This window comes from Rhipicephalus microplus, chromosome 1 (genome assembly GCF_043290135.1).
Source record: "Rhipicephalus microplus isolate Deutch F79 chromosome 1, USDA_Rmic, whole genome shotgun sequence".
Lineage (NCBI taxonomy): Eukaryota > Metazoa > Arthropoda > Arachnida > Ixodida > Ixodidae > Rhipicephalus > Rhipicephalus microplus.
The window spans coordinates 232831401-232850424 of record NC_134700.1 but is presented as its reverse complement, the minus strand read 5'-3'; the positions used below and the strand labels follow the sequence as shown (position 1 = coordinate 232850424).

General features: G+C 43.0%; 1 protein-coding gene across 2 annotated transcripts; it reads right to left on the bottom strand.

Moving 5' to 3' along the window:
• Positions 1-227: 227 nt before the first annotated feature.
• LOC119159541 (serine hydrolase-like protein) lies at positions 228-18325 on the bottom strand. 2 transcript variants are annotated; one of them, XM_075891596.1, is made up of 5 exons: positions 18151-18325; positions 16711-16730; positions 15133-15208; positions 14418-14871; positions 228-10901 (listed from the first exon to the last, which is right to left on the bottom strand). In XM_075891596.1, the coding sequence occupies exons 3-5, from the start codon at positions 15186-15188 to the stop codon at positions 10344-10346; spliced, it is 1068 nt and encodes a 355-aa protein (XP_075747711.1). In that variant the 5' UTR covers positions 15189-15208; positions 16711-16730; positions 18151-18325; the 3' UTR covers positions 228-10343. The 2 variants fall into 2 exon arrangements, with proteins under 2 accessions (XP_075747711.1, XP_037268239.2); XM_037412342.2 differs by lacking the exon at positions 16711-16730.
• Between the last annotated feature and the right edge of the window lie 699 nt (positions 18326-19024).

Sequence of the window (19024 nt, the reverse complement as noted above, 5' to 3'; positions counted from 1 at the left end):
GCAGTTTCCACGACAGTATGCAGTAAAAAATTCAAGAAACAAAACATGGCAGTTTTGTCAAACATGCTCTAATGCCAGGAATTGGGATCGAACCTTTATAATGATAACAGAGAAGCTCTAATGTTGCATGAAATCTAACTGCTAAAGAAATATGTGGAATTCATTCATGTAAATGCTTTAACGACTAAAAAAATGACACCAAAAGAAAAATGACGGGGCAGGTATGATTAGAACTTTTGTAATCTTTAATCGTGAAATGAAGTGAACAATACATTTCTATGGATCACAAAATAGACACAAGAGACCTGACACTTAAGTGAAATAATCAACATGGATGCAAATATTCAAGTCAGTTTCTAGCAAGTCCTGTCATGGACGGGTAACAAAGGATGCCCTTTTACCACATTACAACTTTGCAACACTTAGTGCATTGTTTTAATGCGAAATTTTCAAAGCTCTGATGGTTGCACACATGGTGGCTTCACATGGTTGTTTCATGACAACAGATCATCAAACCTATCAAAACACTGCAACATTACACCAATCAATAGCCAAGGGCAATAATGCCACACTACGAAAATTATATCACCAAGGTCACTCATAAAAAGAAGCATACGTTCAGAGGTATATATTTGTGGAAAAAAAAAACTTCCATCCCAGCCCTTACTCCCCTAAGAGTAAATCCCAGCACAGGATTGTGTGAAAAAATTTGAAAAAAAAATAGGTCACCGAAATGACTGATGGTGTTTCAGCCAAGACTCATGAATACCAAGAAAATAGAAATGCTCTCTACTTTCAGAGAGACATTGCATGACTACAGAAAGCTTAGCCTGAAAGCACTGAACTATAACCATAGTATTGCACTTGAGTGTTCTAACAAATATACTAGCAACATGTCATTATGAAAACTTGTCCAAAGGTAACTCTGCTGACTTCTCCGATCAAAGTTCTCAATTTCATCAGAGGTACAAAAGCAATCTTTGAAATAGTTTTCCTTGGATGAGGAGTAGGTTCGTCTTGCCTGAATAGCTTCAATAATGCCAAGATTTATGACAGCCACCACGAAAAATATTAAGCATCGCATCAGTGACAGCACCAGGTATACACGACTTCCTTTCAGTCTGCTGGACGATTTCAACCAAAATATCTTGCAGCTGTACAAATTTACATAAACTTTACTTTATTACCACGTTTGTGTGAATCACCAGCATCGTAAAAATGATTCGTGCACTGTCTTGAATGATGATACTTAAAAGTTATCAATTCTACCACATTAAAGCTATGGCACCAACTGCAGCTGCTTTCATTTAACCGTACATGCTTCTATAGAGGCATTGGCTGTGGGGAATAGTGAGAAGTGGATTGATTGATTTGTGGGGTATAACATTCCAAAACCACCATATGATTATGAGAAACGCCCTAGTGGAGGGCTCCAGAAATTTGGACCACCCGGGGTTCTTTAACGTGCACCCAAATCTGAGTACACGGGCCTACAACATTTCCGCCTCGATCGAAAATGCAGCCGCCACAGCCGGGATTTCATCCCGCGACCTGCAGGTCAGCAGCCAAAGTACCTTAGCCACTAGACCACTGTGGCGGGGCGGTGGGGAGTGGAGTACGTCGCCCAGTAGTTTTTTTCTACGTCTTTCTTTTGGTTTGATGATGATGATTAATACTTTACCGTATTTCGGTCCAGAGAAGACTGTGGTCTAATTTTTTTAACTGTGGTCTAACTTTTTTGTGAGAACTTAGACAACTTTTCCTTTGGCATGCAAACCTTTCTTTTTCGATAAATTGACTTTATTCTTTTTTGTAGAATATGTGCGGTCCTGATCATGTTTTAGCCTGCAGCATTGCAACATAGTAGATAGAAGTCTATACTCCTGTGTATTTAGAGGGCCAGTTAAAAACCTTGGGGTTCAATATTTGTGCAAGAGATAACTGCGCAATTTTATAATGTGAACCTACTGCCGCAAAAATTTTGCGAATAGGTGCTGCAATAATGAAATTACAGAATATAGAACAACCTGCTTTAGTTGCTTTCAAAATTTCTTGTTTGAGCCTTCTCCCACTTCTCTGGCAGTGGAGAGGGGCAAACAGCCCTTTGTCATGACTATGCACACTTTGGTAATCTCACAATGTCATTGAGTATGTGATTGGTGTGCAGCCAAGGAATGAGAAAGGCATCCTCTATGTGTTGCTCGTGTCAGAGCGGTGCATCGAAAAAGCTAGGTGCAAAGCGTATTAAGCACTAGTGTGGTAAGCAAGTATACAATGGCCCACAAGCCCTTTCTCTAACAATAAAGTTACGAAATGCGTATCTACCTAGAAGGTTTTCATTCCGTACATATCGCTTGTCTTGTTTGTCTCAGTTCTTCCAAAACAGCAGAGAATAGCAAATGAAAATGCTGTCTTTGCGACCAAAACTTCATTACTGCAGGGCCAAGGCACCGTTGCGTAGTGAAAAGGACCAATCGATGAAGTCGGTGCTACGCAATGTTGCTAAGGGCAAGATTACGTTACAGTGTGGGCAAAGAAGACTGGTCAGGTTCAGGAGAGGGGTGCAAGAATCATTTTTCTGTAAGGTGCATAGCACTTTGATATGCACAAGCTCTAATTGCCACAATCTTCTGTACAAATTAGCAAGCTTGCTTGGGAGGTGTAAAGAAATAAATTGAAACCTGTAAAGAGGCCCCTTAAAAATCTTTTAAACAACATCTGAGGAAGACAACTTGCTTGCCTCTTCTCTGTGGCACATTTTATGTATGCTGTATTTTACCATAGCAATGAAACATTGAGGCATCATTTTTTTTTTTGCAGCATAATCAGCACTGGCATTGTTGCAGATGATGCTATCAGTGCATTTTCATGAATGAAGGTGGTAGCTAATTCCTCTTGAATGCAGTATTGAACTAACCTTAATGCAAAACAGTACTCCTAGGCGAAGTTTCAGTGCAGTAAACATTAGCTTCGTAAAAATGTTGATTGCCACCTTGCAAAGTTATTCATGCAACACTTGGTGCAATGTCACTTTAATGCATACACATGAAGTGCAAGTGGCATTCAGAGTTACTGTTGAGTGCATTACTAAAAAAAATACTTCGTTCAATTTGCTTTACGTTGGAAAACTTAGCAGGACACAGTGAAGTGATGGATGCTGACGTATGCCAAAATACAAGTGGTTGTCCTTGAAACTTGGAAGAATTTAAAAGAATAGTCATGTAGGCTACCGCTTTCCTCACCTTATGAAAATAAACAGGACTGAACAACACATTATATTTGTTTACGAGATCTAAGCTCGGAGGCTCAAATCAGCAAGGTTTCACCAATGCTGACAGAGCAGAAATAAACAATTTCACACTCAGTAAAACTTGCAAATCAGCTTCCCTTTTTACTTTATTACGTTGTCACACACACATACATTATTGATGAAGTGTATAAAAGCACATAACTTAGCGAATATTATTTTTAATTTTTAAGAAATTTTGCTGTGATTGTAGCACTTGTACAAGCAAGGCTCAAATATGCCCACGACTACAAGAGCATTCTATTCTAGAAATACCACATCCTCATTCCAGCTCGCATAGTGTCTCAGACAATAGACTGCCTGTCTCTATAACTCTGCTATACATCAGTACAGTAAAGAAGCTTTACTGTTTTAAAAAATGCATCGACTGGCTTTCACATGAGGTGGAAGGACTAGAAGACTGGGCACAATACTGGGGCCACCTTCACTGCTACACAAGCACCAAGTATAAAGCATCTATTCCGGTTCTAGAAAATAAAATTGACTCTGTATGTGTGTGCTGCTTGAAGCTTTTGCATGCTACATATTTCTATGGGCCCAATCTGGATTGAGGACAATAAAGCTACCTTGTATAGCACTCATAAATTAAAGTACGATGCAAAAAAGCAGTTCAATAGCATATGCCTGGTACTGTCATTAAAATGATGTCAAATAATTCATCATCAGCCTGACTACACCCAGTGCAGGCCTCTCCCATGTTCCGCCAATCAACCCCGTCTAGTGCTTTCAGCTGCCACATTATACAAGCAAACTTTTGAGTCATGTGCCCACCCAATTTTCTGTCTCCCTCTCATGCATTTGCCTTTTCCTGGATTCCAGTAAGTTACCCTTAATGATCAGCGATTATCCTGTCTATGAGCTATGTGCCCGGGCCATGTGCATTTCTTTTTCTTCTTCAATTAAACTGAGATAACCATAACCCTGTTTGTTCCCTGACCTACTTTACTCTCTTCCTGTCTCTTGAAGGGGCCCTGAGACACTTCTTCCATTAACCATGGAATGAATTCCCTAAAAGAACACATTGCTTCACGAATTAAAAGCTGCAGGAATTTGAAAAATCCGTCCAGTATGAGTTGAGTTACAAAGATTTGTCGCACGCTGGAAGCTAAGCAGGGAGGGAAGGCATGGGCAAAGAAAATACGTGATGCACGCCTCGTGACCTTGAGTACATTTTTCTTCTTCGAATTCGCAACTTGTTCAGTGTGATCGTTCGCACACACGTGGACAAGTCGTTGCCTCCCATGGTGATCCCTGTAAGGACCGAGCGCGCCATGTTCAAATCAGCCAATGGCTAATAGAAGACCTTTTATGAGTGATTTTTGAGCTTCTTCTACCATTTTTCGAGAGAAGGAAAAGCCATTTTCAGCTGATTTTGATAATTTATTGTGAATTCTAGGCCACGTGCTGCACTATAATACTTGGCTCACGTGTTGTTGAGAGTCTGTACTACCGATCGGCAGCGTTTTCTGACCATGCTCAAAAAGGTTACATTGTTCATTTTTTTGCCCTTGCTCACTGTGTCGTCCTCAATTTAAGTTGAGCCATCAAATGATTATGTTGTACTAATACAATTATGTTTCAGAGAAAGGAAAGGCTAAGCTCATTTACAAGGCTTCAGTTTTGAAATAGTAGTAACACTTGGAGGCATGGGAGAGCCACAAGACTAGCAAAAAATGAAAGACAGGTGCCAAAGGCAACTTGGAGGTCCTGCACCAGCTTCCCGAGATGCCATGCACTTTAGCAGAAAATTAATGTGGAGCCACACAACTGTGTGTAAATGCACAATGACTGCATTAAAAAGTGCACAGAGGCTCAACATGGCAACTTAGGAGGACTTCTGCGGCACAAGTATGTTTAATATACACACTGGCATAACCATCCTTAGTGGAGTGGTTACAGGGCACCATTCTAGAGGAAAGCATTGCTTTCCCAACCCACCTTTAGAAAATGAAGTGAATGGGGTGTTCAAAGAATATTAAGAAGCTTTAAAAAAATTTCCATCACTTTTTAGTGTACTTCAATAGCATATGTGCAATCATAAGTGTCTGCTGTTGCAAAATGTAAGAAAAGCATAACTGCAACACTGGTGTACATTATTGCATGCTAGTAAAAGCGACATCTTGATGCATAAAGGGGCAATGTGAAATGATAAAGTGAACGAAGGCTGATTATTTCTGCCATAAGACATTCATTTTGCCATAAGAAGTGTAAACACTTCCTGCCAAGGTAGGAATGACCAGACTTTGTACACTGCGCAGTAACACAAAGCAACACTTGAGAAGATGGCAGCATCAGGAATTGGGCATAAAAGAATGAAGCAGTCTGAAAAGGGAAACTGAAGAAGAAGAGAAATTGAATGCAGAGGAGGAAAAAGTTAGAGCAAACAGTAATAAATGGCAGACGATAACCGTCTGTCTTAAGTTATTCGATGGTGCTGTTTATTTAACTTAGCACCACTACACAGTTCTGGCGTAGCTGAAGGCGGACATATGGATTAAGTTCTTCGTTGACCAGACCTCATCGCAGCATGTGGTCTTCACGGGTTTCTAAGTTCAAGGTGAGCCAAGAACGGACCTTTCTCGTCATGCGAGTTCTGCAGTATTGACTGAGAAAATGATGAAGGACGCTGCCATTGGCTACGAGGAGCTTCTTCAGATAGAATCCGTGAAGGTGAATCTGAGTCTACAGGCACTAGAAAAGCTTGTCCTTCAACCTATGCGATGTCCACGACTCTCGCAAAAGATTGCTAAAGAGACGGTGAGCTTGTTAATAAACATTATTGAAGAGCAGAAACGACAAATGACACAGAATAGTGAGCTAATTAAAACTCTCGTTGATGCACTGAACAGAGCTCCAACAATGCAAAGACTGGAGGAGCCAGATATTTTTGAAGAAAGCGCCCAGAGTCCTCAACAATGAATTTTTCTTTATGAATATGCATCGCGAAAGAATATGTGGCTATCAGATGACGATGAAATTCAAAACTTGCGTCGATATCTTGACATCACCGCTAAAAAGTGGTACGATTTGCAGCTTTTTGACTAGCTTTTTGACATTTTGTTGGGAGCAATGGAAAGCAAGTTTTTTTTTGCTGCATCTGAAGTTAGTGCTACGCAAAGATGGGATGCTGTGCTAACTTATTAGTACAAATCTGGATCTGCCCTAGAATGTTACCTAGAGAAACGTTGTCTGCTACATGTACCGGAGCCTAACCTTTTCTCGAAGACTGTTTAGACCTAGTGATGCAGGGGTTATCTAGAGAGATTCGAAGAGAAGTTGCGTTGATAGCTCCAAGGACTATGGACGAGCTTCTACAATGCCTCAAGAGTTTGTTGCCGAGGGCAGAAAAGGAATATGGAAGGCCTTCATGGGAAGAAAATCTCTCTTGAACAGACATGGCGGATGCAACATTAACACCCACTTACCTACGAGTCATCATGCACGAAGCTGCAGAGACATTTCATGCCAATGTGTGCGTAACGACGAGGACAGTGTTGAAACTTCTTACAGCTCTGCACAAAATCTAGCTCTTCACTCCTTGCTGCCTGAACTGAGAGATCTCAATCAAAGGAATAGCGGCCGGGGGATGGTGTATTTAATATCGTCCGACCTGCTCCATATACCAGTGAAAATTGATGGGGTCGAAATGAATGCATTGGTGGATAGTGGAGCTTCTGTGTCTATCATTAACAGCAAGCAACTCGACATCAATCATTTGCATGCTGGTAAAGTCATTCGAGTACAAGGATATGATGGCTTGGTGAGCTCACATAACAAGTGGGCATCTGTAGTCACTGAATTTCAAGGTCATTCTGTCACCAGCACTGTGTTGCCAATGCCGAATGTAGCATATAACTTTCTGCTGTCTCACCCTGACATGAAGAATCTCAAGATTAACCTTTACTGGGATGACAAAGTGCTTATTGAAGATGAGTCCCCCAGGACGACGAAAGATCCAACACCTCGTCCATTAAGAATTGTTCATTGCGAACAAGACATCAAAGCCATGTACCCTGAGCTCGTCTACATTGGAAGCTACCCCCACTCCCGAAAATGAAGGCCCATCAAGTGCTATTTGAAATCGCTGATAAGACCGTGGTAAGAAGAGCTCCGTATAACATGTCAAGAGAAAAGAAGACATGACTGAAGGAAGAGCTGCAGACAAAGTTGGATGCAAATATCATTCGACTCTCTGTCTCGCCCTTTGCCTCACCTATCACTACCGCTCCAAAAGAGCATGGAACATTGCGTCTTTGTACAGATTATAGGGCACTCAACCAACAAACAGAACTTATACCATTGCCCATGCCCAGGATAGGTACAATTATTGACGGAACAGGTGGACGTCACTGGTTTTCTTGCATTGACTTAAGCAAGGGTTTCTGGCAAATTCTTTTGACTGAGGACACAAAGAAATACACCGCCTTTGTCACATCATTTGACTTGCACGAATATAACCGCCTGCCATTTGGATTGAAGAATTATTCGGCCTGGTTCCAAAAGATAATGAATGATATACTGAAGCCCTATCGGAATATTTTGCAATGTATACATAGATGATGTACTGATTTTTTCGAAGACAGAAAAAGAGCATCAAAGTCATCTTTCACAAGTCCTGAATGCTCTTAGCCTAGATTATCTCAAAGTGAATTTCAAGAAAAGTTCTTTTTTTCAAGACAAAGTTATGTTCCTCGGCAAAGTCTTTGACAGGACTATAAAAAGCACAAAGCAAGATTCAGTTGAAAGAATTTCAAAGTTGGAGAAGCCATACGATATCCACTCTCTGCAGGTATTTCTTGGCCTAGCTGGGTATTTCAGGTCTTTCATAAAAGATTATGCTGTAAAGACCAGGTACCTCACACGTTTGATGCAAAAGAACATCGCTTTTCAATGGAGCCCGGAGTGTGAAAAAGCTTACAACGAACAAGTGAAACTGATATCATCAGATTCGATTCTTCATATACCGGACTTCTCCATGCCTTTTGTGCTCAATTATGCATCACATTATGCAACGGGTGCAGTTCTTTATCAGAAGCCGTCACAACTACCTGATCATCAAAAGCACCACATAGTCCGTTTCTACAGCTATACTTTGAAGCCCGCTGAAGTTAATTATACCACCACTGAGAAAGAAGCGTTCGCTGTTTTAAAAGCTGTCCAGTATTTTCATACCTACCTGGAGGGTGCGAAGTTCACTTTGTTTACTGATCACCAAGTTTTGACACATCTCATAAACATACCACAACCAAAGGGACGAATCGCTCGATAGGCGAACTATCTACAACAATTTGACTTTGAGATATGACATCGCCCTGGTCCGCTGCTGACAGATGCAGATGCATTGTCCAGACTACTTGTTTACAGGACGAGTGAGCAACCTGAAGAAATAAATTGCGCCAAGTTATGGGAAGGAACCGAGGAGATGAATTTTGTTGACGGGAAATATCACGTACCATCGACAATGGTTTCAAACATACTTCATCTGTATCATGATAGTCCAAAGTCGGGGGGACATGACAGCTTTGGTCGCACCTACAACAAGCTCCTAAAAGGATTTACTTAGCCAAGTATGAAGGAGGACGCAAAAGAATGCATTCGGACATGTCATCTACGCCAAGTGAACAAAGTGAAGTTTAAGTAGGCAACAGATGTGATGATAACCCAAAATATTCCAGCGTCCCTTTTGAAGTGATTCACTTAGATTTCGCTGAATTGAAAAAAAGAACGAGGGTACCGAGAAAACTGCTTGGCATAGACAAATGCACCCGAATTGTAGTGACTAAAGTGGGAAGGGAAGATGCCAACAGCATTATTCCTTTCCTTCAATCAGAATGTTTCAGGTGCACCGGGGCCATAGTTTGTGACAACTGCCACACTTTTGAAAGTTCAAAGCTGGCTAGGTGGACAAAAGATTGTGGCAGGACTTTGAAATTTTGTTTGCCATACCATCTTGCGGCAAATGGCTTGGTTGAACGTGCCAACATTAGAGATATCAAGCAATACCTAAAAATGTACCCTATATTTCGAGGTTGCTGGAAGTGCTGCGTCGAGGCTGCCATCAGACATCACAACCGCTCATACACCAGCGGCCTAGGATGTAGTCCTCTGTTTGCTGTCTCTGGAGTGGTCCTTACCTTCGCCGCTGATCGCGAGCTTGGCCTACTTGAAAAGCTCGTCCTCAAAGAAGCCAAGAAAGGCGAGAGCCAAAGTGGCTTCTATAGACAGTGCATGAAGAAGAACTTCGACAAGAGATGCAACAGTGACATTGCGGATATACAAGTAGACTTTGTTCTAATCCCCAAAGAAATTCGCACGGCCAGTGATCAGTTTTAGAGACCATTATCCATAGTTAAAACGGCATCTCAGAACGGTGTTCTCAAGACAGTTTGATACCTAGGATCATCAGAATAAACTGAGGGCGCTTCCATTGGTAATGTGTTTAAGTACTACACCCGGAGGTGTAAACAAAAGAAGCCGAGGAGGTTGAAGCCGTCTGAAAAGGGAAAATGAAGATGAAGAGAAATGGAATGCAGAGGAGAAAGAAGTTAGAGAGAACACTAATAAATGGCGGACGACAACCGTCTGTCTTAAGGTATTCGATGGTGCTCTTTATTTAACCTAGGACCGCTACAAAGAATACTTAAAAAAACATGCACACGTTATGCACTGCTACTATCTAATAAATAAGCATGAAGAGTTTTATGACAACAAGCCACTGAATCCTCTGTGCTAACCGCACATTTCCTTACTGGCTGCACCTGCATATAGAATATACCTGCATATAGAATATACTGTGCATAAACAAAGCCCAGGCACTTAATTATTGAGATATCATTCATCATCTATGATTCATGTAAGATGCACATTCTGAGCCACCTGCTCATCTGAACAAGTGTTACACCTGATTCTTTCGTTTTCTTTTTTTTTTGCATGTGTAATACCACCCTGAATCCAATCACTTCCCTTTACCTTTCCCACGAAACCTACATCTCACGATACATTTCAATAAAGCTGCTGTAAACCACGACAGAGATCATCACACAAACCACATCTGATTTCTGCTGCCTCGCAGATCTTGTAAAAAGGGTTTTATGTAGCTGGCTATCAACTCTGGCTGATTCATGTGAATGTGGTGATCACCATCCAGGATTGCCATCTGAAAAGTGCGGCAATGTTCCTTCAACAAGTTTATCATTCTGCCGTTGTGGACTGAACAGCTGCCAAAACCAGGTACAGCATCCAGAACTAGAATGTCATTCTTATAGGACTTCCACCATGGTTCGAGGGCAGCTCTGTCAACCTTGTCCCAGTAAAATGACTTCAAACGAAAATCCCTGGTAAACACGTAACGGCCGTCATCCTGGAGCTTACAACCCCGTTTCATCAGTATCTTCACGTCCTCAGCACGAATGCATCCCCAAGGCATCTTTGCGTAGAGAGCCATGACCTCCTCTTCAGTATAAGTTGGTTGCTCGCTGAAGTCCTTCTGTTCGAGACGCAGGAAAGACAGCAGTGTAGTCCTCATCGTGCTGAGGAGTTGGCTTCTAGCTTCATAGATTTCTCCAAAACCATCCACAAGAATTAATTTTGACACCTGAAAAAATTGAAAAAATCATTGTGGGAGTAGCAAATACCAAAGTTGGAGTTACATGCTCAGACATATCCATACAAAAAATGAATCTAAGAAAATGGAGGTCTTCAATAGAAACATAACAGATGATTGATTACTTAAAAACAAACATATTACTATATTACCAGTTATCGTATTATATTGTAATGAGCGAGACAGAGAACAAGAGACAACACCCGATCCTGGGCCAGCTGTTCTTATTCTGACTTCGTTCTTCTCTTCTTTCCTCTAGCTACCCACGCGCCGAAGCGCCAGCATCTTTCTTGGTCATGACACTCGGCCATGACTGCGCGCGCGCGGAGCTGGCGGCAAAGTTTTTGGTGGGCTGGCTTGGCTGCATCGTGGTGGTCAGCCCGGACCACAATGCAACATGGAGCGACGGTCTGGGGGAAGCGTCTCTGGTGAACGGCACTGGCTGCTTCGAGCTGGTCGCTTTTTTGCACACCGCGATGTCTCTTGAAAAAGTGCTGTGGACTCAGGCGGCCAGCACTGGCTGCCCCGTTGCGGCCGACGCTCTCGGCCATGCTGCGATTTGGTCCGGGTATCTGCCAGAAGTAGATCTGGTGGTCGATACTGGCTGCATCTCGGAGGTCGGCCTCGACCACGCTGGATCTGGGTGCCGGAGTCTGCCACAAGTCTATCGGGAGGTCGAGACTGGCTGCATCGTTTTGGTCGGTCTCGGCCATGCAGAGGCTCTCTGAGGGAAGCAGCCAAACATGCATCTGACAGCGCGCTTCGGACGGGCCGCAAAATCAGCGGCTGGCGTAAAATGCCAGACGAGGGTTGCCAAAAGCGTATCCCAAATGACGCGCTAGGTGCCTTGACTGGTGTCGAGAGTGGGTACGCAACTTCTGTGATGTGTGGCAGAAAACATAATTCACGGCCGGTCTTCCAATCTGCGGCAGGACATTCTGTGAACCTGTCATCATATTGGCTGCGTCTGTCGAACACTCTGGTCGGTGACCATGGCTATCTCGTGGCACTCGCAGCACGCTTAGCAGGCAATTCCATTGGTACAGTTTGGGGCACTGGTCTTCATTGCCGTCGGCGTTCTGGACAGGCTGCGATGCCCGGGCATCATGATTTGACGCAGGAGCCTCTGCGCCGCCATCTCTGTCTCTTCTTGTTACAGAGGGTCCAGAGGGTCCAGCTACCCTGTGCTCTCTGTATCTCCCCCCACGAAAGAGGACAGGGTGGCCGATGGCTGACACGAATTTGGGTCCGGTACCAGCAACGAGTCTGGAAGCTCATGTGGAGAACTGGAGTGCTCAACTGGAGCCCCGAGATTGAGCCCTTCTTGAACTCCATCCTCGGTACCGGTCAGGTTGGACTGGGTGGTGGAAGAGAGATCGGAGAGCGTCTGGCCAAAGGCAGCTATGAGCTTGGAACTCCACTCCACCCAGGACTGCTGCTTGAAGCCTTCATACCGGTGCCACGCCGCTGTACCTTCCCGAAGACGGTCTACAGCCACGATCCATTTCTGAGATTCCGTCCAGGTCTCACGCATTGCTATCGCGTTGACGGTTGCCACCCAGCTGTCGGCGTCGTTCCGGCCCCCGAACAATTCCGGTAGTTCGCAGACGGCTTGTGATTGTGAGGTGGACGGTGGCAACGCAGAGATCACCAACGCGAAGCAGTCGAGCTGGTGTGAGAGCTCGATCAGAGAAGACCGAAGATCCCTGCGTTGCTCTGGTGTGCTTGCCTCAAGGTGGTACGAGGCAGCTATATCCAACACTGCGTTAATGTCACACAATGCTGGCTACATTGTAGGAGCTCGCTCGGCGATCAACGCTGTCAGTTTGTTAGTCTCGGCGCGGAGCACTGCGATGGTACGCCGCGGCTCCACGGCACTTTCGCACGAGGCTTCTAAACCGCTTTCGTTTGCGTCCGTGAAGTACGTGGTTCCAGTAGTACTCACGGTGGTTACACGCACGTCCAAGGAAGCATGAACAACGTTTCTTGGCGGCTTATGTGTTGGAAGAGTACCGGACAGGGAATGCAGGCCGTGGGAAGCTTGAACAGCATTCCCAAAGGACAGGAGCCTGTGCGTATTACGGCCGCGAAGTGGTAGCATAGTGTCCATTTGGTGATGCCCTAATACTACAGAGGAGGCATGGACACCGTCCAGTGAAGGTCCGATGGGCAGCTAAAGCGGTGGCCGGGTTGTTGACTCCATCGCCAAAGAAGCGTGAACGGCGTTCCTGGGTAGAGAAGCCCGCACTGCCGACGAAACACGAGGACACGTACCGGTGGTTTCTCGCAGAGGGTTCACTTGTCCGCTTGCGCTGACGGCAGAATCCATATTCAAGGACGTGTGGACAGCGTCCCTTGTGTACTGCAGCTGCCGAGGAGGCCTGGACGCCGTCCCTGAACGGTGGTGGCAGTGGCGGCAGGTGAACAGCTGCCGAGGAGGCCTTGACGCCGTCCTCAAGCGGTGCTTATCACGGCTGTCCTGGATGACGAAGCCGGGACGTAAGACTTTTTCTTCGTCGACTGCGCCATTGTAATGAGCGAGACAGAGAACAAGAGACAAGACCCGATCCTGGGCCAGCTGTTCTTATTCTGACTTCGTTCTTCTCTTCTTTGCTCTAGCTACCCGCGCGCCGAAGCGCCAGCGTCTTTCTTGGTCATGACAATATATATATCACTATAATTCATAGTAAATATTACTATAAATTTTTTTTTTACTGTGCACGTAAACTTCACTTTGCCATTGTCAGTAAGCAGGTGACCTGATTTAGTGGTAATGCTTTTGTGTGTTTGACTCGGTTAAATTCCATAAAACTGTGGGATTCATAAGCCAGCTTTAAAAAATTCTCCTACGATTTTTTTATGCACACACTATGAGAGGTGGTGCCCTTCTCCCCCTCTTCTTATTGTGTAAAGTGTGTGCATGTTTTAATCTGTAAAAACACATCTTCCTCGCATTCTGAAGATGAAGATAAACAAGCCATATTTTAAATATTATTATGGGTCACTGATTAATGCAGCACATGGAAGCAGAATATTGCAACTCAGCGAAAAAACTAAAAAATCTTTGCATACGTATTGTTCTCATTATATGCAAGTGCTCAAACGCCTGTACACCAACTAAAAAGTCATGACGCTAAGACACGTGTGAGCACCGTTCCCATTCAGGGACTCTGTAGACAGTATTGCACAAATAGCTAAATATTCCTAAATGAGAAGCTACAGCAAAACTCTATAAATTTACAGGGTCATTCAGTGATGGTGTTAACAACTTGCACTACATAGCTGGCCATTCTCGAGCTGATTTTTATGACGAGGCACTTTTGGAATCAAGTCGAAAGCAAAACAAAGAGTACATACATGCTTGTCAGGGAAGTTTTCATCGCAAAAGCCCATGAAAAGTATTATGAAAATGCGCTGTTTATTAGGGATAGTGTGCTGCCTTCTATTATACTAAAATTAGGTTATATGAAGCATAGCAAAGAGCTATCCTGTTTTCATGACACTAACCTTTTCAGGAAATATGCTGGCATATCTGTGTCCGACAAGGCCTCCTATACTGTGGCCCAGCAAGTTGAACTGTTTCCAGCCAAGAAAGTGAACAGCACGAGCGACATCCAATATCAAGTGCGTCATGGTGTAGACGCATCCCCTCGGCAGGTGCGATGACAGACCGTGGCCGGTGAAATCTAACGCCACAGCCTGCCACTCACCATCCAGCTTTTCAAGCAACGGGTCGAAGGTACCCGCATTGTCTTGAATCCCGTGCAGGCAGAGAAGATGCTTCTTGGGCTTGACTGTTCTCTGGGCTGGCCAAACTTTCGCAGCCAGTTGTCCATACGGCACTGGGATGGCTATTTCCTCTGTCGGCCGATTAGCGAGAAAACGAGCTGTTGAAAGTTTACGCAGGTGTTGCACTCCAGACGCACCCACACCACTTTTCAGGTGTACATGGCAGAGGTACCTGGGAAAGGAAAACATTTTCATCAGTTTATGTTTCAGCTGAGCCCCATCAATCAATACAGAACAATAAGTACTAAATCTTGAAGCTATATACAGGTAGTAGGACATTTTTACATTTAAGCTTAAAAGAAATGATAACTGCATGATGAAAACTTCTTTAACTAAATATATATATATATATATATATATATATATATATATATATATATATATATATATATATAATGCACACAAGAGGGGGATAAGGAACCTGAGCACTTGCCTGCATGTGGATACGTGCAGTCCAACTACACGAGCTATATTGCGGGCAGCTCGCATTTCTTCAGTAAGGCATAAGACTGGAATCAGAGATAGACAAGATTAACTTATGAACGGAGGTTTTGGTTGGTTGCATACGAATATCTAACACTGCGATAAATCAGATCCTTTGTTGCAGTGGTTATGCATTTTTTCTGCAACTAATGTGGGAGAGAAATATAAAGAATTAAAACAGTACATATTTTCTGATAAGAAATGTGGCTAATGATAAGAAAGGTGGCAATACTATAAAAAACAAAAGAGTGACAAAGATTCTGCTCCAGGTTGTTGAGCTAAAAGCATTTTCAGTCAAGTGCATAAAAAGACAAAGATATGTTTAGGACAATATCCAACAGTTGTAGAATGATCACATTTCCAAACACATTCATAATAGGTTCTGTGGATGTAAGCATGCCGTGTAAACCTAAGGTTGACGTAACTTTCTTTCATTCTCTGAAATGGCCATATTTGGTATGTTGATGGTCGATATGCTTTATCATGAAAAGAAAGAACAGCATGTGTGCAGCATTGCTTCTTCGTCATTGATTCTCGTGGTTATCCATTTCTTGTCCAATGCATTAACTGCCTGCCCTCAACGACATGGACCATCACCAAGTGCAAAAAAAAATGGACCATAATCATTACATGCAAACACTTGTGCTTATGGTTATGGGCATGTTATAAAATTTTGTTAACTGGTAAAACATAACAACCTCCGTTCCTATCATTCTTTATCTAAGAGTACTGGCCCAAGTCATTTTAACCCATATAAGGCATATTATGATTGCTTGAAATCAAGAAACGACTCAGTGCACATTCAGGCAGGGTTGACGCAATGTTATAAACTTCTGTTCTCATCGTGAACATACCAAAATATGATGGTCACTATGATGTCATTGCAATGTAACATAACGTGTACATCGTTCTGTTTTTACACAGTGACTATTTCGTTATGAATTATCACTGCTATCGTTTTATCACTCAGACAAAAAAATGCCTGCTGTATTGTCAGAGTTTTTGCTTGTGCAGCTTTTTGACAATGCTGGTACCCAAGGTAGTGACTATATTAAAGTAACTGTGAATTATCAACCACATTATGAACAGTGCATGAAATGCTGATAAAGGTTGCAAGTTGATCACATCTAAACAGAAGTCGGTAGGGCCTGTACTCGGATTTAGGTGTGTGCTAGAAAACTAGGGGGGGGGGGGGGGGGTCAAAGATAATATGGACATTTCCATCACCATTTCTCTTGTAACCAATGATTTATTAAACACTTTAAAACAAGTAGATTGTTTTTCTAAGGTAACAGCAGCTTATGGATGCAGCAGACTGCTATTGTGATGGTACTTTTGAAGTTATCCTCTTATGAAGCAATGTCATCTAAGGTCATCTCTAATCTAACCAGATCCTTACTTTCTTTAGGCACCCATTTTGGATATGTATATAAGGTACACTGCAACCTGTTGTACATTATAATGAGTTCCTGAGGTAACAAGAAAAGGCTATTACACATACATGCTTGACATGTTTCTATTTACATACCGGGGCTGAGATTCAGTGATCTGAAAACAATAAAAAAAAAACATGTTGGCATAATATTGCTTTACAGAGCTTGCTTATGAAGTTATGCTCAGTGACAAAGCTGCAAGTTGTTTTATTTGTGCAATACTTTGTATACTTTATCAGTGATGTATTTTGACCACTATGTGGGTTGTGAAAATGAGCTCTTTCTCAACATTTTTATTATGCATCGCTGGCTCTGTGGCCTTAACGCGAGTGGCATTTGGTGATCAATATTATGCTACCACAGTGCTAGAGTGCTGTGCAAGAAGTACATAAATCAAAGTGAACCAAAAAGGGACAAGCAGGGCTTGTGGTAGCTGGTTGAAAGCATAGTGAAGGAGTTAGTTAAAAAAAAGAAGTAGGAGATAGGGGAGATATATATAAAAGACGTGGAGCAACACGGTGGCTGAGTACTTGACACACGGTTCACAGAAGTGATTGACACAGAACAAGCACAGCCCGGAGAGCTTTAACAATGGGGATTGTATTCGTCAACTTCTGACACTAGAAGCACCAAGCAAATAAATTTTCCACTGTTTACAGTTCGCAGAAAGGCGAGAGATTGTTCGACCGAGTTACAATATAACTCTATACATGGGCGAGCAATGAGGGCACCGAATGTACATGCAAACTGCACATGTGACGGCATTTTCCTGCAATTAACAGTCGAAGACATTAGTTACACATCTACCATTAAGAATAACAACAGACCATTGGATAGAACACAAAACATGCGCTATACCGGATGTTTATATTTCATAAGGACATCGTTTAAGGCCAACGAATGAAATAGACGAAATTCATTTGACTGGAGGAGCTTCCTGTGCGCCAGTGTCTGTTTTACACTACATTCTGACAACAACGAGATCTGATCGTCTGAACATGACCGTAGCTTCGCTTTCGGTTTCAACCAATAACTAGAAAAGCTTTCGAAATTACGTTAAGATACATCACAGATCACACGTGATAAAAATATCGAGCGCTGGAGACGGACACTGATATATCGAGCGCTGGAGACGGACACTGATCATGGATGGCGTTACCTGTCGGAGACGGTGTTCCTGGCTAATCAGTAACGCAGGCTTTCAGATTAAAGTCATTTCGTTCCGCAAAGACGTACTTCGCCAACGATTTCGAGGAAATCTGTGTAGGCTAATAGCCTAGGCGTGTTTGCCGTAGTGCCCGCGGCCTTCAGCCAAGGACAGAAGCAACTTGGAAGAAATTTGCTTCCTTGGGTGGTGCCCGCCGAAGTAAACGAAACCTACAGTCATTAGCGAACCATGATTAGATGGTAGGGCGGTCGCATACTGACAAAGCAAAACAATGTGTGGTAGGAATGCCGGCAGTGACTGTCGTCTGCCGGAGACAATGTGATAAAAAGGGGAAAAGTGCGAATAACTGCAACTTGAGAAAATATACCTCTTGGAATACCGTGGAAGGGTGCGGAGCTACGAAGGGCACGCTGAAGCAAGTGACAGGTGAAGTAAAAACTTTCGTTGCATTCTAAACGCAAGAAAAAACAAACGATGTATCTGAGCAGCTGATCAAAACAATCAAAACACCTAACACGCTGAGATGAGAAGACGCTCGTCAGTCACGTGACCCCCATCGCTTTTAGCAGCTGATAAGAGCAAGTCGCTAGTTTCGCTTTTTGACAAAAAGAATAAAAAAACAATACAGACAAAAACACAAATTTAAAGTTATGTTTTGGCGTATAAAAAGTTGTCAGCGAAGCGATTTTTTGAAAAGTATTTGGCATTACGGTGCTTTACATTTTGTGTTCATCAAGGTTTCATCTGGCCACAATGACAAAACGGAGCGCGAAATTTTAAGAGAGATTACAAAAACGTGAACTGGAGAGGCTAGAACGATTCAGGAAAAACGTTCTTCTGGTTCCCGGGCCACCAGGGACTGACCGCGGGGAGTGCCGCAGCCCGTAAGCAAATCTACAAGACACGTTATTGTGTTCGTGTTATGGTATTCACGTGGTTAGAATGCCCAAGATAATTCAAAGCATTTTCTTATTTATAGCCAGGGTTCTCGGTTATCCGGTCTTCTGCACGATATTACAAGCATCTGTCAATGCAAACAAGACAGATTTCTTTTGTCTTCGAACTTCGCGTTTGATGTCCCTTCAGATATGGGAAAATATTGTATATTTGATTCGGTAATCGCAGACTCTTTTTCTAAAAGCAGTTCAAAACCTTTCTTGGTAACCCCCCCCCCCCCCCCTATTATAGGCATTGTAAGATAGAACAATATGAATAAAAAAATTAACCTGACCTGGAAATGA